Genomic DNA, 27,826 nt, shown 5'->3' with positions numbered 1-27,826 from the left:
ACTGGTATTGAATACATAAAACACATGGTTTGATGCCATTCCATTCTCTCTGTTCCTGCCATTATTAAAAGCCGTTCTCCCCTCAGCAGCCTCCACTAGTGTCCAAACATATCCGATAGACAGCAGCCCCAAATGGCCTGAACGTAGAAAGGGAAAGTGTGTGTGTGACCACAGTATCGTGACATTTCAATGAGAGCACATGCATTTGTCATAGTCCTTTATCATACTGTAAATGTATCATACTGTAACATTCCTTAGGCAATGCATGACGGTGTTAGTGCCCAGTATCATGCAGGGGAGAATGAATGGGTACTTTATTGTCCCATAGAGAAATTTGCTTGGTGACATCACAGTTCACCAGATGCTCTTATCCAGAGCAGCTAGGGTTAAGTGCCTTGCTCAAGGGCACATCGACAGATTTTTCAACTAGTTGGCTCGGGGATTCGAACCAGCGGTCTTTACTTGCCCGACGCCCTTCACCGTTAGGCTACCAGCCGCTACATGCCTGGTAACACGGATGGAGCCCTTTACTTGCCGTTCCAAGTGGCATTAAATGACAGTGTGGCCAAGCAGACCTCTTATGTCACTGCTGCCACTCAAACCCAGATCTATTCGAGCTGTACTGTTGTGAGGCTGAATGATGGCTGTCTGACTTCCATTAAGCTTGCAACCCCTGCCTTGCCCTGCCACAGCAGCATCAGCATAAGTTTGGCAGAGAGAGAGAGAGAGAGAGAGAGAGAGAGAGAGAGAGAGAGAGAGAGAGAGAGAGAGAGAGAGAGAGAGAGAGAGAGAGAGAGAGAGAGAGAGAGAGAGAGAGAGAGAGAGAGAGAGAGAGAGAGAGAGAGAGAGAGAGAGAGAGAGAGAGAGGAGACTTTTTGACTTTTGGTCTTTCTTTATTGAAACATTCTCAATTCATTTAAAACTCACCCCCCCCCCCCCTCCTAAAATAAAAAAAAATAAAAAAATAAATAAAAAATATATCCTGTACTGCATTCATGTACCATACTCATTCTTTCCATCTACCACATGATACAAATCACCATACACAAAAACCCTCTCCTACAACCGTATATCCAAAACATCTTCCCCAGCAATACAGACAGCCCCCCCAACACACCATATCTCCTCAAACATCTCCACACATTTGATCATTTTATAGAACTCAAACTCAACCCTAAGGCGCGCAGAGACCATCCCATTAAACAGTAGTAAAGGGTCTGTTATCCCCCCACCTTTAACCCTGTTCCTCCTTGTTAGCCAAATAGCTAACTTTGCCTGAGCAAACAGAAAATTCAACAAAACACATTTTTCTTTCTCCTTACTCGAATACCTGTATCCCATTATAAATATCCCAACAGCAAAAAACACCCCCAACCTGTCACACAGACATTCCAACAGAGACATTAATGGCATTAACCTGGTGCACACAGAAAACACATGAATTACAGTTTCTTTCATTTGACAGAAAGGACACCCCTGCCCAATTCCCGGATCAACCCGTGCCAACCAGCTGTTAGTGGCCAGGGCTCCATGAAGAACCCTCCACTGGAGGTCCCCTGACCTCTTTGGTACTGGGGGTTTGTAGAGCGCCCTCCATCTAAAACCCACCATACTCTCCGCCCCACATACCCCCTGCCACTGATGTGCCTTCACTCCTGTTAGGCTTCTAATGCTCCTAACCTTAACGCAGAGGTTGTAGAGGGCTTTACCTCCCACCCCCTCAAACTCCCCCAGGCTCGGAGTGTTAAAATCTAACAAGTCCTCCAGACCCCCTTGCCAGTCTCCAGTCTCTGCCATCACCTGCAGTGGCGGGAACATTGGTGGCCCCTCTCCCTTTGGCCTCTCAAACACGCCCCTTACCGGCTCAGACAGTGCCTCCTGGACCTCCTCCAGGAATCTCTCCAGCAGCCTAAGAGACGTTATTCCTGTTTGTTGCGCCAAGACCTCCGGGGTTTTCCACCCCTCCTCTCCCAGCAGTCTCAGGTCACCCAGCCTTTGTAAACCCCCTGCCATCAGTTGCCTCTGCAGGGTGGCCGACTGAACCGATCTCAAAGGGATGGCTGGGTTGTGGAAGATAGGCTCCTCCCACACCCACTGCCCAGGCTCCACACCCCCTTCTCGTGTGGGCCTTAGCAGCTGCCAGGCCCTCAGCACCGCAGAGTAAAACTCTGAGAGACCTGCTGTACTCAGCCTCTCCAGCTTCATGAGGAACAGCTGCCGGTCCAACCCTAATCCGCCAGCTCTCCTCAGCAGCGCGCATGCTGGTTCCCTCCAGCCAACATCAGTGTGGTACAGCAGTCTCTGCACCGCCTTTAGTCGGAAAGCAGCCATCCTGCTCTCCAGCTCCACCAGGCCCTGTCCTCCTTCGTGGACGGTCATGTACAAAACTGCTGCCTTCAGCCAGTGATGTCCCGACCAAAAGAAGTCCACCAGCTTGCGTTGCAGGTCTGCAAGCAGACCGGCGGGGGGGTTGAGGACAGCCAGTTTATGCCACAAGGAAGATGCCACCAGGTTGTTGATTATCAGCACCCTCCCTCTATATGACACTTGGGACAGGAGCCACCTCCACCTGGCCAGTCTTGACACCACTGCCTGTGACAGCCCCTCCCAGTTCTTGCTGACCCACCTCTCCGAGCCCAGGTACACCCCCAACACTTTAAGCCCTTCACAACCCCACTGCAAACCCCCTGGAAGCAGAGGAGGAGCCCTATCCCCCCATGCCCCACATAACAGAGCTTTGCTCTTTCCCCAGTTTACCTTAGCTGATGAAGCTCCCTCGTACACCTTCAGACTAGTCTCTAGTTCCTGCATATCTTGCCCATCCCTGACCATCACAGAAACATCATCTGCATATGCTGAGACTGCTATTCCTGTCACCACATCCATGCCTGTCCAGCACACTCCCCGCAGTCTCCTACGTAGCAGTCCTAAAAAAGGCTCAATGGCTAGTGTGTACAGCTGCCCAGATAGAGGGCATCCTTGTCTAATACCCCGTCTCACCCAGACTGGCCTACTGAGCCCCCCTCCCACCTTAACCATACATGACGCCCCAGCATACAACAGCTTCACACAGGTCACAAAACTCTTCCCAAACCCAAACACAGACATCACATTAAACAGATACTCATGATCAACTCTATCAAAAGCCTTCTCTTGATCTAAAGAGACCAGTCCAAAGTTCACATTAGAACCTCTCGACAAGTCCAACATGTCCCTAATCAAGAACAAATTGTCCGTGATTGAGCGTCCCGGTACACAATATGTCTGGTCTTTGTGTATTATAGAGTCCAGATGGGACTTCAGTCTGTTAGAGAGGACCTTGGCAAAAATCTTGTAGTCCGCACAGAGTAATGCCACAGGCCTCCAGTTCTTAAGTTCACACAAGTCCCCTTTTTTGGGCAGGAGAGTCAGAGCCGCCCGACGGCAGCTCATCGGCAACTCTCCTACCCCGACGCATTCACGCAACACGCAAAAGAAATCCTGTCCAATTGTTCCCCAGAATTTTTTGTAAAATTCCACTGGAAGTCCATCGACCCCAGGTGCACGACCGGGGGACATCTGGGTTACTGCCTCTGCCAGTTCATGTGACAACAGAGGAATGTCCATTTCATCCCTCTGTGCCCGAGAGAGCTTAGGGAGTCCTGCGAACAAGACCTGAGCACACATAGGATCACACATTTCTGCCCTATACAATTCAGTATAAAACTCCACAGTCCGCTCCCGCATCTCCCCCACCACAGAGGTCACCCGCCCATCAGACAGCCGTAGACAATGCATACCCTTGGCTTCACTGCTCTGTCTTTCCAAACCAAAGAAGAAGGAGCTGGGAGCATCCATCTCCTTGAGCATGGAGAACCTAGCTCTTACAAGTGCTCCCTTTGCTTTAACCTGGAAAAAACTGCCCAGGTCCCTACGTAATTCGGCTAAGTTAGCCTGGAGGCCTACATTGCCTTGCCCCACCATCTCTACCTCCATCTCACTAATACACCGCTCTAGTTCCCCCAATACTCTCCTAGCCTCTGAGGATGAGAGAGCAGTATACTGTTGACAGAAAAGCCTAATTTGCACTTTCCCCACATCCCACCATTGACTCAGAGACTCATACTCCTCTCTTCGCTGCCCCCATCTTTCCCAAAAAGTCTGGAAACCTGAGCAAAAAGTGGCATCTTGTAAGAGCTTTACATTGAACTTCCAATAAGATGCCTGCCGGGGCCCTGGTGAAATAGACAGCCGAGCCATGGTTATGTGGTGATCCGAAAACCCCACTGGGAGAATGGTAGCACCCAGTAGCCTGTTGCTCTGATTCCTGGACATGTAAAAACGATCAAGTCTAGCTGCACTCACCCTAGCCCCAAAAACCTTCACCCACGTATACTGTCTTGTGTTTGGATGTTTAGTTCTCCAAACATCCACCAGGTCAAACTGATTAATGATGTCCCTTAACACTCCCACTGACACTGAATGAGGCTCTTCCCCATTTCTGTCTTTTGTAAAATCCATTGTACAGTTCCAGTCACCTCCGATCACCAGCGTCTCCTCAGGCGCTACTTGTGAGAGTTCCTGTCTAAGACTCCCAAATAGAACCCCTCTTTCTCTCCCTGTGTTAGGCGCATACACATTTATAAAGACAAAACACATGTTGTTAATTTCTGCTTTAACAACAAGCAACCTACCCCTACACACCTCCTTTGAGGAGCAAATTTTTACAGCCAGACCCGGTGCAAAAAGGACTGCCACCCCTGCACTAAGATTTGTCCCATGGCTCAACACACTTGCCCCTTTCCACCAGAGCCCCCAATCAACTTCATTCACCACATCACTATGCGTCTCCTGCAGAAACAACACCTGTACTTTTTTTTGTTTTACATATTCACCCAACACACTCCTCTTTCCCGCATCTCTGGCGCCATTTATATTGAGCGAGCCTACCCGAAGAGTCTCCATAAGAAGTGGGAGAAAAGCCAGCAGAGAAATAGACCAATAGCAAAGCTCAAAAAGCCCCAGTGTCAGTAAGAAATTAAACATTTAAACAGTGTCTGAAGGTAAACCTTTACGCACTGTTGTGACCCACTTCCTCAACCTAAACCGTTTCCTGGGTGAGAGGACACCATGCCCCTCATTTCTCATAGCATGTTGTACTGATCTTACAAACTTTCTAGGATCAGGAAAAAAAGCCTCAAGATTAACTTTTTTCCCCTTAGTCTCATTCAGGAACCTTGTCAGTTCTCTCAACGTGTACTTAGACCCCTCGGGTTGACTGGCTGTCAGCTCCGGGCCAATTGAAGAGGAGTCTGAAAAAAATAACTCCTCATCCTCTTCCTCAGACTCACTTTCCTCCTCTTCTCTATCTCCCACCCTGACCACCTGCCCTTTCTCTCTGGTTAGGGCCTCACCCACAGCAACAGGCAACATTTCCATGGTGCCTTTGTCCACACCCTTTTTCTTTTTCCTCTTGACACCCTCCTCCTCCCCCCCTAATCTCTTACACTTCCCCACTATACTCTCCTCATCCACTAGAATAACCTGACTAGACGCAGTATCATCTGCACCACCCTCCATAGCATGACTAGGGCCAGCCTCAGCTACACCACCCTCCATAGCATGACTAGGCCCAGCATCATCTGCACCACCCTCCATAGCATGACTCGGCCCAGCATCATCTGCACCACCCTCCATAGCATGTCTAGGCCCAGCCTCAGCTACCCCACCATCTCTAGCCTGACTAGACCCAGCCTCTGCTTCTCCACCATCTCTAGCCTGACTAGACCCAGCCTCCACTACCCTACCATCTCTAGCCTGACTAGACCCAGCCTCTGCTTCTCCACCATCTCTAGCCTGACTAGGCCCAGCCTCTGCTATCTGCATCTCCTTACCCCCTGCATTTTGACCTCGATTTCCCCCACCTGCCGTTGTACCCTCACCTTGTCTATGGCCTTTATGTGGGCATGCAAAACTCTTGTGCCCCAAATCCCCACATTCAAAACACCGTAGACTATCTGTGCTGGCAAAACCGGCATAGAGCCCCTCCCCATGCCTCACTTTAAAATGCACATTTAGCTGTTGCTCATTATTGTTCAGAAACATAAACACTTGCCTCCTGAACGAAACAACGTGCTTAACGGCATCTGCCTGAAAACCTGCTGACAGTACACGGAAACCGCTAGCAAACTTACCAAAACGACTCAGCTCTTTCCTAATTTGATCATCCGTAATAAACGGAGGCAAATTTGCCACTACAACTCTTGTTGAAGGGGTAGAGAGAGGTGAAATTGACACCAACACATCCCTTACAAATATTCCGCTAGCAATTAGCCTACCGACCAAATTAGCCCTTTTCATGAACACAACCACAGCTTTGTTCATTCTAGAAGCAGAATGTATAAACTCAGCTCCTACCTGTTCACCGACCGCAAGCAGAACCTCCTCCACCTTAACTCCGTTCTCAGGAACACACCTGAATCCATGCTGTATCGACAGCGTCTCCTCCGCGCTAGGCTGAGAAGCCATTGCGCACACTACACCTTCCAACCCCCAGGAAAGTTACTCTGTCCTCTTCCACCCTAACTTTGAAAAAAAACTTTGGATACCGCTAAAAACAAATATTTCATTAACCCTCCACCATAGAAAATAACATGTAAATAAAAGAATCAAGAAAGTTAGTTAGGATAGAGCTTTCCACACCAAACACTCAAACTCCAAAAAACTCCCAGCATGCACCGAGAGAGAGAGAGAGAGAGAGAGAGAGAAGGCATTAGCATGCTTCAGTTCGGCTGGCAGCTAGCTGAAGTTGGCTAGGTGAACCAAACTACTGTGCTCTCATACTCTCCTAAAAGACCTTCGCTTGAAAGACAATAAAAAAGTGTCAATAGTACTGTTTGGCCATTTTGAGACATTGTAGCAAGTATACACTTTCTCAAAATAGTCTGAATTAATCGATGGTAACTCAAGAAATCTGTCATACATTTTTGTCGCGATCTTAGTGACGCAATTTTACATCTAACTAATATGTTTGGTGCAGTATTTGTCAATGAAAACATGTGCATGAAATCGACTTTATTGAAGAATCCCGACAGTTGACCAATCACAGACAAAGGGGCGTAGACTTCGATTCTTGAACTTCGGCTGACCTCGAGAGAAAACGGTGTGTGCCCTCACCGAAGTCCAAAATGAACAAAAACGTCACAAAATGTCGTCATAATGTATGCACAAACTCTTCCGAACTGTTTCGGCTGGGAAGCATGTGGATGCCTTAAGTCTGAGACGTAAAAAATGCTTTGGAAGGACATTGTCATTTCTGCACCGACCCTGTGATATTGCAGCAACAATATTAACATTCAGCAAATAATATTTTACTCAGATGCATTCCCAGGCAGAGTAAGATCAATACTAAAATACTTTGTGAAATATATTGCTGAAGGAACATTTGATTTCTGAAGAGCATGTTTGGTTAGCTCCATTTTTATGGAGGTTTAAGCTGTGTTGTCTGTGACAGTGAATTTAATCAGGCATTGTGTTGCTCTTCTTTTGACACAGGTGAAGATAGGCTCTTACGTGCAAACCATTGATATTGATGTTAAATATACTAGCATAGTGTGTTTTCACAAGCTTTGCAATAGCAGTTATAGCAGTTATCAATATATGTTCAAATAGTAGAAATATCTTCAAAGCTCATGTCCATAATACATCCTAATGCAACGTTCTCCTCAGTAATATCCGCAGCAGCTTCTTGAAATGGAAGCTTTCGCTAATCTTTTTTTTCACACCCTGAGGAGTTACTGGTGGGCTATCCTCTCTGCTCCGCTCCCCTTCGCCCCAGCTCCTCTTCTCAGACAGACATGGTGAGTGGAGACTGAGGAGAGAGAGAGGGAGAAGGAGAGAGAGGGAGGGAGATGGAGAGAGAGGGAGGGAGATGGAGAGAGAGGGAGGGAGATGGAGAGAGATAGAGGGAGATAGAGAGCGAGAGCAGCGAGAGAGAGAGAGAGAGAGAGAGAGATGGAGAGAGAGGGGGAGAGAGCAGAGAGATAGAGAGGGAGAGAGAGAGAGAGCAGAGAGAGAGAGAGAAAGGTGGAGAGAGAGGGGGAGAGAGAGAGAGAGAGAGAGAGAGAGACAAGCTGAGGCCTGGAAGTCATATACCCAGGAGTGTGAGTCCTGCAGGGGCCTTGTAATCCCACAACACCCTCTGCTGCTATCCCCTCCACCACCTGTCTGTCCTCTCCCTCCATCCCCCTATCCTCTCCACCCTCCTCCATCCCTCCATATCCCTATCCTCTCCACCCTCCTCCATCCCTCCATCTCCATATCCCCTCCACCCTCCTCCATCCCTCCATCTCCATATCCCCTCCACCCTCCTCCATCCCTCCATATCCCTATCCCCTCCACCCTCCTCCATCCCTCCATCTCCATATCCCCTCCACCCTCCTCCATCCCTCCATCTCCATATCCCCTCCACCCTCCTCCATCCCTCCATCTCCATATCCCCTCCACCCTCCTCCATCCCTCCATCTCCATATCCCCTCCACCCTCCTCCATCCCTCCATCTCCATATCCCCTCCACCCTCCTCCATCCCTCCATATCCCTATCCCCTCCACCCTCCTCCATCCCTCCATCTCCATATCCCCCCCACCCTCCTCCATCCCTCCATATCCCTATCCCCTCCACCCTCCTCCATCCCTCCATCTCCATATCCCCTCCACCCTCCTCCATCCCTCCATCTCCATATCCCCTCCACCCTCCTCCATCCCTCCATCTCCATATCCCCTCCACCCTCCTCCATCCCTCTATCCCCTAAACCCCTCCTTAATCCCTCCATTCCTTCTACCCCTCCTCCATCCCTCCATCCCCTCAACCCCTCCTCCATCCTTACATCCCTTCTACCCCTCCTTCATCCCTCTATCCCCTCACCCCTCCTCTGTCTCTCCATCCCTTCTACCCCTCCTCCATCACTCTATCCCCTCTACCCCTCCTCCATCCCTCCATCTCTTCCACCCCTCCTCATCCCTCCACCCCTCTATCCCCTCTACCTCTCCTCCATCCCTTCCACCCCTCCTCATCCCTCCATCCCTAAATCCCCTCTACCCCTCCTCATCCCTCCATCCCTCTATCCCCTCTACCCCTCCTCATCCCTCCATCACTCCATCCCTCTATCCCCTCTACCCCTCCTCATCCCTCCATCCCTCTATCCTCTCTACCCCTCCTCATCCCTCCATCCCTCTATCCCCTCTACCCCTCCTCATCCCTCCATCCCTAAATCCCCTCTACCCCTCCTCATCCCTCCATCCCTCTATCCCCTCTACCCCTCCTCATCCCTCCATCACTCCATCCCTCTATCCCCTCTACCCCTCCTCATCCCTCCATCCCTCTATCCTCTCTACCCCTCCTCATCCCTCCATCCCTCTATCCCCTCTACCCCTCCTCATCCCTCTATCCCCTCTACCCCTCCTCCATTCCTCTATCCCCTCCACTTCACAGCCAGACCATGACAAACTGGATCTGCTCTTTATCACAGGGCCACAGGACATCTTTCCTTTTCTCCCTCCTCCTCCTTTTCCTCCTTCTCTCCATCCTTTCATCCAATTTGTCCTGTAGCCTGTAGACTGCTCTGTCTGGGCTCTCCCCCCTGGGATGGAAGCGGAGAGCTGAGCATGTGTCCCAAAGGACACCATATTCCCTACATAGTGCACTACTTTTGACCAGGGCTCTGGTCAAAAGTAGTGCACTATGTAGGGAATAGGGCACCATTTGCGACACTACCCGGGGGCTGTCTGTGCCAGAGGCTCGGCTTAGAGATCCAAGGCCTGGCGCTTGCGAGGACCAGACACCCCGGTGGCCGTCCCTCGCAGACTCTAAAGGCCCACCACCTAATGGGTTTAGACAAATCAGCTAATTTGTCAACAAGTTTCTGATTTTGACAAGCGTATCAACAAGCTTGTCTGTCTGGCCTGACTCTCGGCTGTATAGAGTCGAATCCAAGTCAAAGCCATGTGGTTGAAATTCCGACTATGAAAAAGGAACTTGCCTTCTCTCTCTGTCTCTCTATCTGCATATTCCACTGTATAGTTGAAGCCAAACCAAGTAAATGTTGACCATGAAAAGGAGCTTCGCCTCTCTCTGTCTCTTCCGCTCTGTCTTCTCAGTATAATGGTGGTTCGGTTAGAATCACTCCAGCCATCTCAGGTTGAATGACTGAGGGAGTACAACCCTACATTATCCTACATTATTCTCTCGATCTTAACAGCAAGGGATGATTCCCAGGTCATTAGGAACCACTGTGACTTACTGAAGAGTTTTAGCTATTTGACTGGATAATAAGACTGGAAGCACGCAGGTGTCGCTGACTCGCTGCGTGCTTCCGTTCTTATGAATAGAACGGTACCAATGGGTTCCATAAGGAGGGTTCCTGTCCCGTTGTGCTGTGGTGTACAGGCCATTCATACCTGGAGGAGGTCATCCATTATTTCACTGATCGTGGGAACTTACGTCAATGTATTCCTGTCACGTTTACCTCTGTCCGTTGTGGCGATAAATATAGTGGAAGACGGGCTACTGCTGTATGTTTTGAGACGCCTCCTAGGGATGTAAGCACTGTTCTTTAGGTGTGTGTGTGTGTGTGTGTGTGTGTGTGTGTGTGTGTGACGGTAACTGTACAGTGTTTCCTTGTCCCATGGTCCCAAAGACAACAATATCAACATTGAAAGTGTTAGCAGGCGCAATAATGTATTTGTCTAAATGTCCTTGTATTTTACACGTTATGCTTTATTTATTTATGTACTTAACTTTATGAGACATCTCTAAATCACCACCAGGTACAGAATATTGTCAAATATGAATTTTTCCCGTCTGTCTCCCCTCTGTTTCAATGACAAGCGTTTTTTTTTAGAGGGAGATCAAGAAGGAGGTGATCAATGAGTTTGTTCCCGTCTCTTGTTGTTCACACAGGCTTCCTAAGCACAGGGGACCAGGCAGCCAAGGGGAACTATGGACTGCTGGACCAGATCCAAGCCCTGAGGTGGATCAAAGAGAACATTCAGGCCTTCAAAGGAGATCCAAAGAGAGTGACAATCTTCGGCTCTGGTGCAGGGGCATCGTGTGTTAGCTTGCTCACGCTCTCTCACTACTCAGAAGGTATGTAAGAGGGTATTTTTAGTCCCCAAAAATGTTCCCTTACCTCCTCGGAGATCATTGAGATTGCGCTATATTTTTTTTCAGCCAAAGTCAGTGAATACAATTCCTTTTGAATGTTTAATGAATCATAAAATGAATCATTCTCGGTGTCCACTGTGAGATTTATACACTGCAATGAATTATTATTCATTCAGTTCATATGGTCATATGAACTTCAGCTATCATTTTGGAACGTAGTAATGAAATAAATACCTTTTATTATATGTATTGCTTTATTTGATAGAGATCTTCAGAGAGATTTTTGTTTCAAACAGGAATTACCTCTCTCGCTGGGAGGGTACGGCCGTGTCCCAAAATGGCACCCTATTCCCTGCACAGTGCACTACGTTTGACCGGAGTCCTATGGCGCCTGATCAAACATACCGCATTACATAGGGAATACGGTTCAATTTGGGGACGCAGCCCCTACGATTTATTTCAAGCAGTCAGAATACACCTGAACATGGAGCGTCACATTTCATCGCCACATGGCAGGGATAACAACTGGAGTGGGTTCACAGGTTCACTCAAGTATCAAATATTGCCTGCCTCAGTCACTAGATATTTGTGTGACCAGCCAGAGAAAAGTGGTAGGTGGGTATCAAGAACATTAGAATGGCTCAACCCCGTAGCATTATAGTACATTTATATCTCGTTGTTTTTTTTAAAATTATCATTCGAAAGTAGTTTCCTTAGAAATGTGTCATTAAGTGTCATTGTTGTTCTCCTACAGCCCAGTGCACCTCTCATTGTAGTGGAGGCAAACAAAGTCTGCGTCCCAAATGGTATCATATTCCTTGTAGTGCACTTCATTTGTCTGGTCAGAAGTAGTGCAGTATATAGGGAATAGGATGTCATTTGGGACGCCCACAGAGATAGACAATTGAATAGCTAGCTGTACTTTCTCTCTCTCTCGTGCTCTTTCTCGCTCTCTTTCTCTGCAGCTGAATCTCACCAGGAGCTGTTTGAGTAAGTGACTGTGAAAACAGCATTACCTAATCAGTCTCCATAGGGCAAAATCCCAGCTAGATCTCAACCAGTTGCGTGATGCAACTTCAGACTTTATTTCCGTCAATATGAATCAATATCAGTTATGGCAGGAAATGGACATGTCTTGCACTCATCCATGGACTTTAATTTCTCTCCATGTCTGCTGTTGCTACTGAGTGACAACAGCAGGAGTAGCCTCAGGGGAAAACATCTAGTTCTGGATTATGTCCAATAAAATAACATACCACGATGAATTCTTCTTTCATCGTCATTCTGTCAGAAGTCCAATTCAAAAATGGAATGCCAAGAGCGTGCGAAGCTGTCATCAAGGCAAAGGGTGGCTACTTTGAAGAATCTCAAACATCAAATATATTTTGATTTGTTTAACACTTTTTGGGTTACTACATGATTCCATGTGTGTTATTCCATAGATGTGATGTCTACAATGTAGAAAATAGTAAAAAATAAAGAAAAACCCTTGACTGGCACTGCATGTACAGTTGAAGTCTGATGTTTACATACACCTTAGCCAAATACATTTAAACTCAGTTTTTCACAATTCCTGACATTTAATCCTAGTAAAAAGTCCCTGTTTTAGGTCAGTTAGGATCACCACTTTATTTTAAGAATGTGAAATATCAGAGTAATAGTAGAGAGAATGATTCATTTCAGCTTTAATTTCTTTCTTCACATTCCCAGTGGGTCAGAAGTTTACATACACTCAATTAGTATTTGGTAGCATTGCCTTTAAATTGTTTAACTTGGGTCAAACTTTCGGGTAGCCTTCCACAAGCTTCCCACAATAAGTTGGGTGAATTTGGACCCAAGTTAAACAATTTAAAGGCAATGCTACCAAATACTAAGAGCTGGTGTAACTGAGTCAGGTGTGTAGGCCTCCTTGCTCGCACAGGCTTTTTCAGTTCTGGCAACACATTTTCTATAGGATTGAGGTCAGGGCTTTGTGATGGCCATTCCAATACCTTGACATTGTTGTCCTTAAGCCATTTTGCCACAACTTTGGAAGTATGCTTGGGGTCATTGTCCGTTTGGAAGACCCATTTGCGACCAAGCTGTAACTTCCTGACTGATGTCTTGAGATGTTGCTTCAATATATACACATAATGTTCCTGCTTCATGATGCCATCTATTTTGGGAAGTGCACCAGTCCCTCCTGCAGCAAAGCACCCCCACAACATAATGCTGCCAACCCCCTGCTTCAAGGTTGGGATGGTGTCACACTTTGAAAGTTCTACATCTTTTTTATTTTTTATTTTTAAAAATTTTATCCCCTTTTCTCCACAATTTCGTGGTATCAAATTGTTAGTAATTACTATCTTGTCTCATCGCTACAACTCCCGTACGGGCTCGAGAGAGAGAGAGAGACGAAGGTCGAAAGCCATGCGTCCTCCGAAACACAACCCAACCAAGCCGTACTCCTTCTTAACACAGCGCGCATCCAACCCGGAAGCCAACCACAACAATGTGTCGGAGGAAACACAGTGCACCTGGCTACCTTGGTTAGCGTGCACTGCGCCCGGCCCGCCACAGGAGTCGCTGGTGCGTGATGAGACAAGGATATCCCTACCGGCCAAACCCTCCCTAACCCGGACGACGCTAGGCCAATTGTGCGTCGCCCCACGGACCTCCCGGTCGCGGCCGGCTGCGACAGAGCCTGGGGAAAATTCTATATCGTGAAGACTTGATCGCTGACATGCAAAACATTTTGGGACTGTATCAGTGGACTAATGAAACAAATATGAAAGATCGTTTTGAGTGGATAATTTCCTTAACATCTGCCACCCTGGTCCCATCACTCACACTAGGAACAAACATTTTACCAACAACCCCCGGAATAATCCCTCTCACGAGATTTGGTTCTCGGTTACCGAGGTTAGCCCAGTATCCTATCATCTGGATTGGTGTGGTGATGGAATCGGATTTGCTAGGGCTGTTGTTAGTCAGGCAGCTATGTTCTTGCATCACCACCTTTAGCCAGACCCAGGTGGCATGGAAGCCGTAGCCCCTCATCGCTGCTCCCTTTGTAGGACATGATATGTTTCTATTTCACGGCTCCACGGGCACGCCTCAGCAAGCAGACTGAGGTAAACACAGGAGGCATATGCAACATATTTAAATTCCCTTCTGGTGAGTCAGGCTTTAACTGATATTCTTCATCCAGGGGAAATGGGGGGGAAAAAACGAAATAAACCTCTGTTGCTAACTAGGCCTTGCGGGAGACGTCTTCTGTGGCTCGGAAACGTACTTTTCAAGTCGTCCTTTTTGAGTCACCATCACAAGGATATAAATAGAACTAAGAAAATACTGGAAGAGATGTAACATACAAGAAGTATTCCTAGTGCGCTGTGGCCTATTTGCAGAGTGGCAGTGGCAGACAGACCATAAACATAATTCAGGATGAATAAGTGTCCCGAAGCCTCATTGCAGAATAAACAAATCTTTCTTTTATTTTCAGTCTGATTCATTTATTATGACCAGCGTTGACGAGATGTGGTGTCCCTGTCCATCTCCTTAATCATCCTTATGCTGCATATTGTGTCAGTATAGGATAATAGCAGTATACTGTAACTCACCGAAGATGTTACATCAGAATTACTTAAATAATACCAGAAAATACCAATTATTTCTATACTGAGTTAATACCAATGTGGCTGTTCCAGGTGTGTGTATTCTTTAAGCAGTTTTATTGCAAGAAAAGTTTTCCATTTGTGAAAAACACCAAACACCATGTGTGAGATTAGACTTAGACTTGTGTCTAACATCAGTTTTCACCCTTTCAGATCTCTTCCAGAAAGCCATCATCCAGAGTGGTACAGCTCTGTCCAGCTGGGCGGTTAACTACCAGCCTGCCAAGTACACACGGATGCTGGCTGAGAAGGTGGGCTGCAACATGCTGGACACCATCGACCTGGTGGAGTGTCTCCAGAGCAAGAACTACAAGGAGCTGATCGAACAGAACATCTTACCCGCAAAGTACCACATCGCCTTTGGCCCCGTCATCGACGGCGACGTCATCCCGGACGACCCCCAGATCCTCATGGAGCAGGGCGAGTTCCTCAACTACGACATCATGCTGGGGGTCAACCAAGGCGAAGGGTTCAAGTTTGTGGAGGGCAGCGTGGACAGCGAGGACGGCGTCTCGGCCAACGACTTCGACTTTGCCGTGTCGGACTTTGTGGATCACCTCTACGGCTACCCGGAGGGCAAGGACACGCTAAGGGAGACCATTAAGTTCATGTACACTGACTGGGCCGACAAGGAGAACCCCGAGACAAGGAGGAAGACGTTAGTCGCACTCTTCACCGACCACCAGTGGGTGGCGCCGGCCGTAGCCACAGCGGACCTCCATGCCCAGTATGGTTCGCCAACGTATTTTTACGCCTTCTACCACCACTGCCAGAGCGACATGAAGCCTAGCTGGGCTGACTCGGCACATGGAGACGAGGTGCCCTATGTGTTCGGGATCCCCATGATCGGACCCACGGACCTGTTCAACTGCAACTTTTCCAAGAACGACGTCATGCTCAGCGCGGTTGTTATGACTTACTGGACTAACTTCGCCAAGACAGGGTAGGTTGTCCAATTCTGTTTATACTACTGTCTGTCAGATTGTTTGTTTCAAGTGGATAAATATCCGTCATGGAAGACACGTAGCAAGTTATGGGAGCATAGCTTCGCCTAAACTGAACAAATCAGTGTTTCTAGTCTTATAGAGGCTTTGGTTTTCATTAAGGCTTTGCAGTTTGCAAATATCACTTGATATTTGGATCACGTCTTTGTTTCCTGAACCCTGGGATTAGCCAGGTAGCAGGATGTTTGCAACCCAGTCACACTGAAAATTAATTTTTAGGTGAATAAATAAATTCTTGAAAAGCTTCATAGGCTGTAGAATTCCCTACCCCCGCCCCCGCTGCTTGGCTAGCGTCCAACTGATGCCAGTTCAGCAGGGGATAGATTGGCAGCGTTATTGACATGGGGAGGCTCTTTTACTCTGAGTGCTTTTTGCTTTCCCGTAGTGCTGCTTCAAACAAAGCAGGAACCCAAAAGCAAATTCATCGCTTCGAGAGTGCCCGTTTTTCACAAGTCTCTCCAACTGCAGGCAAACACTCCCGTTGCGATCCTCAATTTCCTCTCTAGATAGAGGGTTTTTCAGAAAAAAGGGCTCCCAACAATAGACAGGGGATTCGGAGGGAGGAGAGGCATATCATTAACTACGCATCTCAGTGCTTTGAAAGTGAGTGAAATACGAAATAGAAAAGCACAATACACAGGTAAGCCTTCTTCTTATTCGTAGTGGATAGAGGCCTGAACAGTGAGTGAGGCGTGTGTGTATCCATGCGTGCATGGTTGCGTGCCTTCGTGTCGTTTCTTAGTATACACTGCACATACAGGCTATAGCCAAAACTAAAAATTAAGACAGCTGTGAACACATGGCAGACTGGAAAAATCTTTTTTTTTTGTTACATCTGCAAAGAGAGGCTTTGTGTCAAGCAGAGGGAGATAGGATTGGATACATTTGTGAGTATCTGAGTAGATACATGGCAGTATTATGTGCAAGCCACCTCCCTCTGGTGAGAAAGCTGAATCTGGGTAGACCGACATGCGGTTTATTTATATCTGTGACTCTGCTATTTCCATAAACCTGCGACGACGAAGTCTCTTAGGACGTGTGGACTAGCCCTCCATCTGAATGTACTTCTGTTATCACACAAGACAGATTGACAGCATGGTGGGAGCACGTGTTTCATGGACCTTCTGAGAGACATGTGAATAGCTTGCTAAGTATGTATCAGCCCGATGGGCACGGGATGGCTGGAGCGTTGTCTTTATTCCAAGTCTTTGGTGTCGGAAGAAAATGGCATATTGTTACAGCAGGCGCTTCCATATGATTTTATCAGGGCTACGGGCCTTTAAGTGATATTGTACCGGGATCCACATGCTAACTGGAGCATATGGACATACACTATGTACAGGATGTAACTATTACTAGACAGTGACTGAATCCATTTCAGGGAGATTATCTTAATTTACCCAGAGGTGACAAATGAGAAGATGTTACTAACAAAAGACTGTAGTGTTTAAAAAATAGTCAGCAAGGCACTAGAGTTTGACACAAAGTACTGTGAGCAATATACCCATTTTGGTAACATCTTTGCAATTGTATAATAGTGGATGTGGCCCATGACGTTCAAAGAGTGATACAACCAAATATACAAGTTCTCTCAAATAGAATGACATAGCAAAACGACACAAGATTAGCTTTGTGTTGAATAATAGCATATTGCACCAGATCTAATTGAATCCTACTCTCCAGGGATGCGCAGACCTATTTTCAATGTTTCTCTCTCTCTCTGTCCGTGCTTCCATTGACAAGTTAGTGACATACTTAGATCCTGCTGTGATCGGTAATGACAGGATTAAACAGTGCTCCATCAGCCGGAGATACTGTCACACCGGATTAGCCAGTTAAATGTATCCTGATCCCCTGAGACCACTGTTATCTAGTAGGCCGGCTGATGGGACGGATGGAGCTGTGATAAAAGCAGCCTTCTCCCAGTCTCACAGACTCTCTGTACTCGAAGAGCTCGTTTCGGAAGCAGAGCAGACCTCTGGGTACATAGCTATTTAGACGTCTATCAAATATATTTGAGATAGTCTGCCTGGAGTGCCAGGTGGGCTGGGGTTAGCTGTTTTCCGCCCGTTCAAACGGTTTCATTGGGTCAAGCAAGCTAAATCTAACCCAGCTAAAGTATTTGAAATGATGTCAAATAGTATTTGAACCCATGTCTGCTTCGGAGGTCATCTTGAATGGTCTGATGGGTACTGACTGTCCCCTGGTGCCTGAGTGCAGTGTATGACTCAAGATGAGGACTTCATTTCTGTTCAGCATTCAGCTGGACATTCCCACTTCCCATTCCATTCCTCTTGCCCTTCCACTCACTCAACAGTGTCAGGCTCCAAGGTTGTCGTCTCGACTGTGCTCCTTGCCTCGGTCTCCCTTTGAAAGTTAATGAAATCACAGTCACAATGTCACAGGCGAATTGCTCGATTCCAACTCTGAGGTAGTCCACTAATGTCTACTTCAAAATGTCAATGGGAGAATAAAATGGCTACACTACAGTAAAATGTTAACATGATCTAGGACATTGGGACATTTCATACTATTGCAGATTTTTTTCTATGAATAACAGGAGGTGTTTGTTATGAACGTTAAAAATGGGGGCACAGGATATGCTTTGTAAGAATCAATTATTTGAGTTGTGTAACTGTACAGTAGTATGACTCGGCACTAAAGTGAATCTACTGCGTAGTTTTAGTGGCCATTTGTGATTTTATCTGAAGATTCCCTTCAGTGGGCTTAAAGAAAAAATATATATATATATTACAGAGGTAATAATGACCGCATTGACTCACTTGGGAGGAATATAACATAACATTTCTTTCTAGTATATTTTAATATTTTGGGTCAATAATTTTCAATTTCACGAGCATTGACTCACAAGCCTGGAGATAAAATAGTGCTTAGGTGGCCATTATTCAGAATGCTTCCCTTTTCTCTCTCTCTTTTTCTCTCTTTTTTAAACATTTTGTAGAATACTGTCCTGGAAAGGACAATTGAAATAATAATTTCATAATTACAAATGTTTTTTTTATTTGTATCTTCTCTATTTCAGAGATCCAAACCAGCCCGTTCCTCAGGACACCAAGTTCATCCATACAAAACCCAACCGCTTTGAAGAGGTTGCCTGGTCGAAGTACAACCCCAAGGACCAGCTCTACCTGCACATCGGCCTGAAACCCAGGGTCAGGGACCACTACCGGGCCACTAAGGTAGCCTTCTGGCTGGAACTAGTTCCACACCTCCACAACATAAATGAGTTGTTCCAGTATGTATCCACAACGACCAAGATACCGCCGCAGGACACCACTCCGTTTCCTTACACCAAGCGTTTCCCGGGGAATCGGCCTTCTACCACCCGCCACCCTGGGGTTCCCTCCGCTAACACCAAGCAGACCACCGACCAGCGGAAAGGTGAGGACCTCACCGACGAATCAGCCGTGGTTATCGAGACTAAACGGGACTATTCCACGGAGCTGAGCGTCACCATCGCCGTGGGAGCCTCGCTGCTCTTCCTCAATATCCTGGCGTTCGCCGCGCTCTACTACAAGAAGGACAAGCGGCGGCACGAGTCAAACCGGCGCGGGCCAAGCCCACAGCGTATCTCCGCCGGGCCGGCCAACGCGGCGGTCTGCGCCAATGACATCGCCCACCTGCAGAGCGAGGAGCTGATGTCCCTGCAGATGAAGCAGCAGCAGCAGACGGATCATGAGCACCACCACGAGTGTGAGTCGCTCCAGGCCCACGACGCTCTGCGCCTCACCTGCCCGCCCGACTACACCCTCACGCTGCGTAGGTCGCCAGACGACATCCCCCTCATGACGCCCAGCACCATAACCATGATCCCCAACTCGCTGGCCGCCATGCAGCCGCTTCACAACTTCAACACGTTTGGCGGCAGTCAGAACAGTACCAACCTGCCCCATGGACACTCCACCACCAGGGTATAGCTCAATGTGGAGAAGTCAAACGTCCATGTGGCCTGGCCTGTGTTGGACAAACACGGAGGAACGAGAGCAGAGTGACTGACTGTGTTTCACACAGAACTCATCTCAGTGGACGAGATGTTATTTTGCTACCATGCCTTCTTGAACAGTATATATCAAAGTCAAATAGGAACTTCTAATGACGCGTTTGAAAAGTGACTGTTACCATAGTAACGCCGTTTTCAGAGTGAAGCTTCTCGAATGAATCGAAGAGAGTTTTTACCAAAAGATCAACACCTGAAGACAAGTGGAATAATCGGCTTTAGAATGCTTGAAAAAACAATACAAAACACAAAGGGTTACAGTGATGACAAGGATTACTCAAATATCTTTTTGTGCCATTTAAGTACATCAGAGGACAATAACACACAATTGTGCAGTGAAATACCACTCTACTGCATTGGTAAAGTATGACAGACTAGTCATGGGCACTGAATTTGAAACTACCCCCCAGCCTGAAATGTATTTATGAAAACTTTGTAAAAAAAAACAAAAAAACAGTATATAGTTGTGAGTGAAAATAAACAAAAAAAGAGAACTTTAAAGAACTTCTATTGTTGTTTGAGTTTAACTATGGCTTTTCCAAGCGTGTTCTTTCTGTTGAGGTGAGTGTAAATAAACAGTATCAGCCATTATTCATTTTTTGTTGTTGTATTAAAATCTGTTTTCACAGCAGCAGATTTAAAAAAAAAAAAAAAACTATCCATTTTGGGAGAATACTGTGCATCGTCTAGACAACCATTATATTATCCCGTGTGTCCTTTGGATCCATTTCTGACACAACGCTAGTCCGGGAACTGCTTTATAAACTCCATTTTCAGACAGCATTCTGATTCTGTCTCAAAATGACGTTCGATAGCTTGAGTCCATTTTTTTTTTTGTCACCCGATTCATCTTGTTCTGCTTTTAATCGTTTTGTTTGTAGGCTTTTTTTTTTTTAAACATTTATGTCTAGCAGCAATCTCACCACTGCCTGAGCTTCAAATGTGACCAGAAATGTATTACTTAGAAAAAAAAGGCAGTGGATTTTGGTATCAATATTAGTTGGATATGTTTGTAAAGAAGTATATGTTAGATATTTCAAATTGTCATATGCTAGCAATATGTAAAGTATTGTGCCAGGCTTTTGATATGTTGGGTTACTACAACACAAGTGAATGAATGTAAATAATAATAATGATACATGATATTATTAATAATAACAAGTATAAGTACAATATGAAGTCAACATTAACCCAAATTATTTCCGTTCTGCATCCTATTACCGAAAAAAAAACTAAAGCAAGTCCATATAAAAAGGTTTATAATAATGCTACATTTGTAAAATCCATGAAAAAAAAATATAGCCTTACCATTGGTCCATCAACTGTCAAGATACCAAGGGTTTTGATGTAGGATTTGAAATGATTTTAGTTTGTCTGATATTGTTTGCAGTTTTGCCTTAAGTGATAGATGATATTTCTGGCTGGACACCTGTATAAAGATTTTCTGCAGCATTTTTAATAAAATATCACAGTATTTTCTAAAGAAAAGCTTCATGGACATTTTTGTTTTTTTAAATGTGAGTTTGTAAGAAATGTTGGATGATGCGCAGGATTTGGAACACGTGCTATTGAATAAGACCCCTTCTTCATTTGCTGTCTAACACAATGAAGCCATGCGTTTCCATATAAATGGATATACTGTGTCCTGTTGCAATTCCGTCCTCTACTCCTATTCACTTTGTGCAGAATCACTCCTCATGAACCTCATGAAGTTATCAATTTAGAGTTTATCAATTTAACAACCAACACTTTTAAAATGTTATATATCGGGATTTTGTAAATAGTTTAGCCGATCCAAATCCATTGACTTGCAGACTTGATAAATTGCCACTCTGCTCAGTAAGGGGAAAGAAAAAACTGGCACATGTATGAGCTGAATAGCCCAGTGTGTAGCTACATTGGGTTTGCAGGGTCTCTAGTGGTATTTGCATACAAAGGGTTTGCATCCTGTATGGTGTAAAATTGCTTTACAATGATGTCCCTCTTTCCTTCCCACGGGTCAATGTATTGATCTCTCTTCAAACTAACTTGACAGAAGGAAAATCTAAAAGAATGTTGCAATTCAATCCATTTTCTTTGCAGTTCCTGGGGCGAAGTAGATGTCTTTGACATTTGTAGACTTACAGTGTATAAGGCCCCGATGCAAGAGGTTGGGGGCGAAGAAAATGGTTGTCATTATGAGGCAGAAAAAAAAGTGCCAAGATCATTTAATATGTTGTCTTCCTTAGTTACATGATCTGTCTAGTCTGGTTCTGTCTCAAACTGCATGTCAAAATATATATCTTAAGACAACCAGTGAAAACACAGGACCATGCATGGAGTGTGTCTGTAGAGTAGACCAGGGCTCCGTCCCAAATTGGACCCTATTGCCTTTACAGTGCACTACTTTTGACAAGAGCCCTATGGCCCTATAAAAAGAGTAGGGTGTCATTTTGGACACGCAACAGCTCTTCTTCTTAATTGGCATGTTGTTTATGCTAGGGGTAATGGGGTGGGGTTCACTGAGCATGAATACTCCAGACTCGACTGGAAGTTAATTAAGCCAGGCTACAGTGTTCCATCACTCAGCTCAGAGTCAGGCAGCTCAGCCTGGGACATGCTCAGCTCGGTCCCACCACCGTCTGTCATTCAAGTCCCTCGGCTCTCCAAGCAGCCATTACCGAGTGGTATCGATCGCCATGGTGACAAGGTAGCAAACCAAATAAAGAGTGGTCAGGAATGAGGGAGGAGTCTGACTCCCTACCATTGGGGAAGGGCCTAAAAGGGCCTACCATTGGGGAAGGCATAAAGTCCACTGTAACCAGCTTATAGCTCGCTAGTACACAGCCATTGCTACTACTACACCCTCCCTTCACATTATTGCTGTGTGGTGTTTTTCTTCCAACGATGCATTTAGATGCAGGTAAATACCTCTTGCATCGAAGTCAGTTGATTGCATTCCCTCCCTAGGTGGCAGGACCCTAATAGATGAATATGAAATCTTCTAAGCCAATATATATGCTGAACAGTTAAGTGGAGAGGAACTCTCATCTGTGTGTGGTGAAGACCTGACTGGCTGCCACGGTAATGATAATGGCCAAGAGAAAATTCCCCTTTGACTTTTTTCATGATTTTTACTTTGAGAAACATATTGTCCTCTTCTCACCTTCTCAGTACTTGTCAATAGTTTTTAAATCAGTTGTGCAGAGAGAAAGAGAAAGAGACATGGAGCTATTTCAGTGGCAACAAAAATTGTATTTGAATTCCATAATGTCGATTTCATATTAGGATATTACATTAGAATGCCACAATTTAGTTTTTGTATTAGGATATTGAATTAGAATTCCATAATTTTGAATTTGTATTAAGATATTGCATTTGAATGTAAGACTTTGTAATGCACAAATGTAATAATTGAATTCATAAATTAAGCTTGAATGAATATTGCAATTCGTTTTAAAATGAAATAAAAATGTGTGTCCCGTTTCACGAAGCTAGGCGTATGTCTCACATATTTCATTTTTTGGGGGCAGAAATACCTTCTGGAACATGTGAACTTTCGTGTGCCTTAATAACAAACTTGTATGCCATCTGTAAATATGAATAAAATTGTTAAATTACGAGCCTAGTTGGTTTAGCCAAAAGACAAGACTCTTCCAGCTAGTCATGATTGGCTGCGATAATGTCAAGAGACGAGTTCAGATTGGTCTGCCATGTAGCACACTTCTGCCTATAATGTGATCTTCTCAGTATGTGTAGATAATCTTTGCTACCGCATCTTTTTTTGAAAGATATAACGTTTGCCATGGGGAACTGCAAAAGTGTTGCTACTGCTCTCAACAACATTGCTGCCCAGAATTTAGCAGGCGCTATTGACAAAGATCAGTGGGGAAAAAGTTGAGATGGACTACTTTCTGCACACGGTCCGTGAGAACCGGGGTGCCTTGACACAACAATGGGCCAGACAAGCTGTAGCTAGCTACAACCCAAACATAAAATACATGCTGCCTTGAAGTGTTCATCCATGTATACGGACGGGTAAGTCGAACTACATTTTCAGATATTATATGTTTCTAATTTTGTCAAAAAGTCATATTCATTGAAAGTTAAAGAGTACTGTTAGCTAGCTAGCGAATGTTTGCTTGCTGGCTCGCTAGCTAATGTTACGTGTATGATCTGTGTAGTAGTATTATCTGTATCTCAGAAAACCATTTGCATTGCTCGTTATGGACTAATGTTCGGCAGTTAGCTAACATTGAACCTGTTTAGTTAGCTTTAGCTACCTGCAGATTCATACTCCAGCATTTCATGCACGGTGGCTAGCTATGACAAACTGTTTGTACTGTAGCTATGGGTTGGGATTATGGTTCATTGTTTAGCTAGCTACAAGTATAAACAAAATACTCTACTTTGCCAGATAATTAATTACATGATTCATCAAGTTAGCCAGGTGTGTCTGGGGGTGATTAAGGCCATCTATTTGTATCTAGACAATTTCAAAGTTAGATTGGAATATAGGCCAAGGATTAGATAAAGTGTATTTTTGCCTGGAGTTTTCTTATTGTGGGCTACTACTTTCACCACGTTGTTTGTTTACGACACTACCTTACTCACTCTGTTTAGCACTTGGCCTCACATGTAAATCCTTCAAGAGATGGGTGGAGCTAAGGCTTAAGAGGCTGTAAATGATTTGGAATAGATGAAGATCAAGAGCTCTCCAGTAGGTGTAACAAAACATTCAAGGGGTATTTTCTCAAAAGTGGGGCTAAAGGTCAACTTTCAAAGCAAAATTACTTTCCCATTGTTCCTCAACTGCAGTAAATACAATTTTCTAGCTCTGAGTCTAGCTCTATTTTTATCCAATGTAAAAAACACAATTTCAAATTTTGCTACATAAGACCGAATCGATGCAGTCGGTCACATTTAATTGAATATTCAAATTCAGTATTTATATAGTCCGTTTCAAAATGGTTTATATTGCATTCATTACCTGTGTATCAAGTTTACAAACAATAATTTCAAGTTCATCAAAGTGGTGTTGGTGGGTCAGTAAGAGGCACTCTTTCCTCGGATGGGACGTTAAACGGGTGTCCTGACTCTATGTGGTCGATAAAGGTTCCATGGCACTTATTATATGAGTAGGGGTGTTAACACATATGTCCTGGCCAAATTTCCAATCTGGCCCTCATACCATCATGGCCACCTAATCATCCCCAGCTTGCAATTGGCTCATTCATCCCCCCCTCCTCTCCCCTGTAACGATTCCCCAGTTCACTGTTGTAATTGCCAATGTGTTATCAGTCAACTTACCTGGTAATATAAAGAAAACAAAAATCCATATATTCAACTTCTCAGAGGTATTCAGTTTCAGATCAGAAATGTAACTCTAAATTCAGATTCAAAACCAGAGACAAAATCCTGGTACTTTTCCAACCAGGAAAGGTAGATAACAGATATAATTAAATGCTCTTTGTTGTAAACAGAAGCTTCTGGCAGCTTTTGAAGCCAATGTGGCACATAGAATTGATTTTCTTCCTATGAATTTGGTTTTAGCATTTGAACCGTTTTGGGTATGAGTTAATGTGGCATCGTTACCCATCGCTCCACAAAAGCCGCGGCCCTTGCAGAGCAAGGGGAACTACTACTTCAAGGTCTCAGAGCAAGTGACGTCACCAATTGAAACGCTATTTAGCTCGCACCAACTAAGCTAGCCGTTTCACATCCGTTACACTCACCCCTCTTTTGACCTCCTCCCTTTCCACAGCAACCAGTGATCTGGGTCAACAGTATCAATGTAACAGTATAACTTTAGACCGTCCCCTCGCCCATACACGGGCGCGAACCAGGGACCCTCTGCACACATCAACAACAGTCACCCCTCGAAGCATCGTTACCCATCGCTCCACAAAAGCCGCGGCCCTTGCAGAGAAAGGGGAACTACTACTTCAAGGTCTCAGAGCAAGTGACGTCACCGATTGAAACGCTATTTAGCTCGCACCAACTAAGCTAGCCGTTTCACATCCGTTACATTAGCACACTTAGCTCAAGCCCATGGGGAGGAGCTCAGGAAACTAACACAAGTCTTCAAGTGTCCAGCAAAGTTACTAATAAAAGATTGTGGTTCATCAAACCACCTCGGCCACATTTCACCACTTTGACCTCATACTCAGAGATCACGGCACCATATATAACTGACTGGGTTCGACGTCAGGCCCACAACAGGACTTTCTGTGCGTACTGGCGTGCGTACTGGCGGCAGAGAAGTCAGACGCAGGAGAGCAAAAACTGTGTTTCCAACGGCGCAGTTTAATAATATAAACCCACCGGAAACCAGAACAATAAATAAATGGGTACAAAACCCGACGCACACCAGACATAACGTGCACAAGCACTTACAAATGAACAATACCGGACAAGGGCATGGGGGGGGGGGGGGGGGGGGGGGGCAGAGGGTTAAATACACAACATGTAATTGATGGAATTGAAACCAGGTGTGTGGGAAGACAAGACAAAACAAATGGAAAATGAAAGGTGGATCGGCGATGGCTAGAAGACTGGTGACGTCGACCGCCGAATGTCCCCCGAACAAGGGACCGACTTTGGAAGAAGTCGTGATAGAAGGATCTGTGCAGCCCATTTAATGGGCAACTATACCTGAGACCTGAAGACAAGTGTTAGTTTGACTGATGGGGCTTTAACCCAGGTCTCCTGTTTGCCAGACAATGTAACTTTTCAGGTCTCAGAAAAGTAACTCATCACGCGAGTGTGGTCACCAAACCACATGTTTTACATTTCACTCCCCTTTGACCTCCTTGAAGAGACCCATCCAAGTCACAGGACCAATTCCTAGGATTTAGATCAGCAGGCCAACACAGTCTTAACCCAGTCAATCACATTGTTGTGGAAATTCTTACACAGGGACACTGAAAGTCAATCTTAAATGAATCATTGTTTATTTGTCTGCACGCTGGAGAGGTTCCAACCAACTCAATGCACCATAGTACACGTGTCTGTCAGAAAACTCTGTCGGGGCAGTCCCAACCGTTGTCTTATATATCTACCATTCCAGTTTTTAATTGCTATATTGTAATTACTTCATCACCATGGCCTATTTATTGCCTTACCTCCCTTATCCTGCCTCATTTGCACACACTGTATATAGGCTTTTTCTACTGTATTATTGACTGTATGTTTGTTTATTCCATGTGTAACTCTGTGTTGCATGTGTCGAACTGCTTTGCTTTATCTTGGCCAGGTCGCAGTTGTAAACGAGAACTTGTTCTCAACTAGCCTACCTGGTTTAAATAAAGGTGAAACAAAAATAAATAAATAAAATATGGCTATACACAGACAAGTTATATTTGCATGATTTAGCATAATTAATTAATCATTACCGTTTTGTTTCATTCATGTGACCGACCAATACTGTTTCATAACACCTCACGAGTATTCTCCTCTCTAAGCTGAAACCTTGAAACTGAGATATCTTTCATTTGATCTCAAAACACGGTCATTCGTTCTCAAAACACGGTCTGGGCGTACTGCAAAATTGCATCTACTGATAGGTGTGATTTGTACAGTCAGCCACTTGCATGAACACAGACATTTGTTAATAGAAAAGCACATGAAAAGAACACAGAAATTACTTATAAGAATATTATTAGTTATAAGAATAGAACAAATATTCCCTCCTCTTATCACTCTGTTTGATAATAGTCCTTAAATTTTAAGTGTCACGAACGTTGTCTTGAAAATGACCGGACCAAGGTGCAGCGTGGTGAGTGTACATTTTCCTTTATTTTTAAATTTCACCAACAAAACAATAAACAACAAAAACTAAGGCTCCGTAAGGCTATACATGCACAAACGGAGACAACTACCCACAAATACAAAAGGAAAAAAGGCTGCCTAAGTATGATTCCCAATCAGAGACAACGATAGACAGCTGTCCCTGATTGAGAACCATACCTGGCCAAAACATAGAACATAGAAAACTAGCTGCTGAAATCTTATCAGCTAGAGAGGCACA

The 27,826-nt window shown here is 45.2% G+C and overlaps 1 protein-coding gene across 2 annotated transcripts in view; it reads left to right on the top strand.

Annotated features, from left to right (window-relative positions):
• The window catches only part of LOC110527506 (neuroligin-4, X-linked), an 82,336-nt gene extending 61,030 nt beyond the window's left edge, over positions 1-21,306 (top strand). For both annotated transcript variants that reach the window (XM_021608821.3, XM_090240454.1), the window contains 3 exons: positions 10,937-11,122; positions 14,950-15,739; positions 18,844-21,306. In XM_021608821.3, the coding sequence (XP_021464496.1) occupies positions 10,937-11,122; positions 14,950-15,739; positions 18,844-19,738 (1,871 nt within the window). In that variant the 3' untranslated portion in view covers positions 19,739-21,306. The remainder of the gene's footprint in view (positions 1-10,936; positions 11,123-14,949; positions 15,740-18,843) is intronic.
• Positions 21,307-27,826: the final 6,520 nt, after the last annotated feature.

Source organism: Oncorhynchus mykiss, chromosome 7 (genome assembly GCF_057628025.1).
Source record: "Oncorhynchus mykiss isolate SJ-2025 chromosome 7, ASM5762802v1, whole genome shotgun sequence".
NCBI lineage: Eukaryota > Metazoa > Chordata > Actinopteri > Salmoniformes > Salmonidae > Oncorhynchus > Oncorhynchus mykiss.
This window is presented reverse-complemented; position numbering and strand designations above follow the sequence as displayed.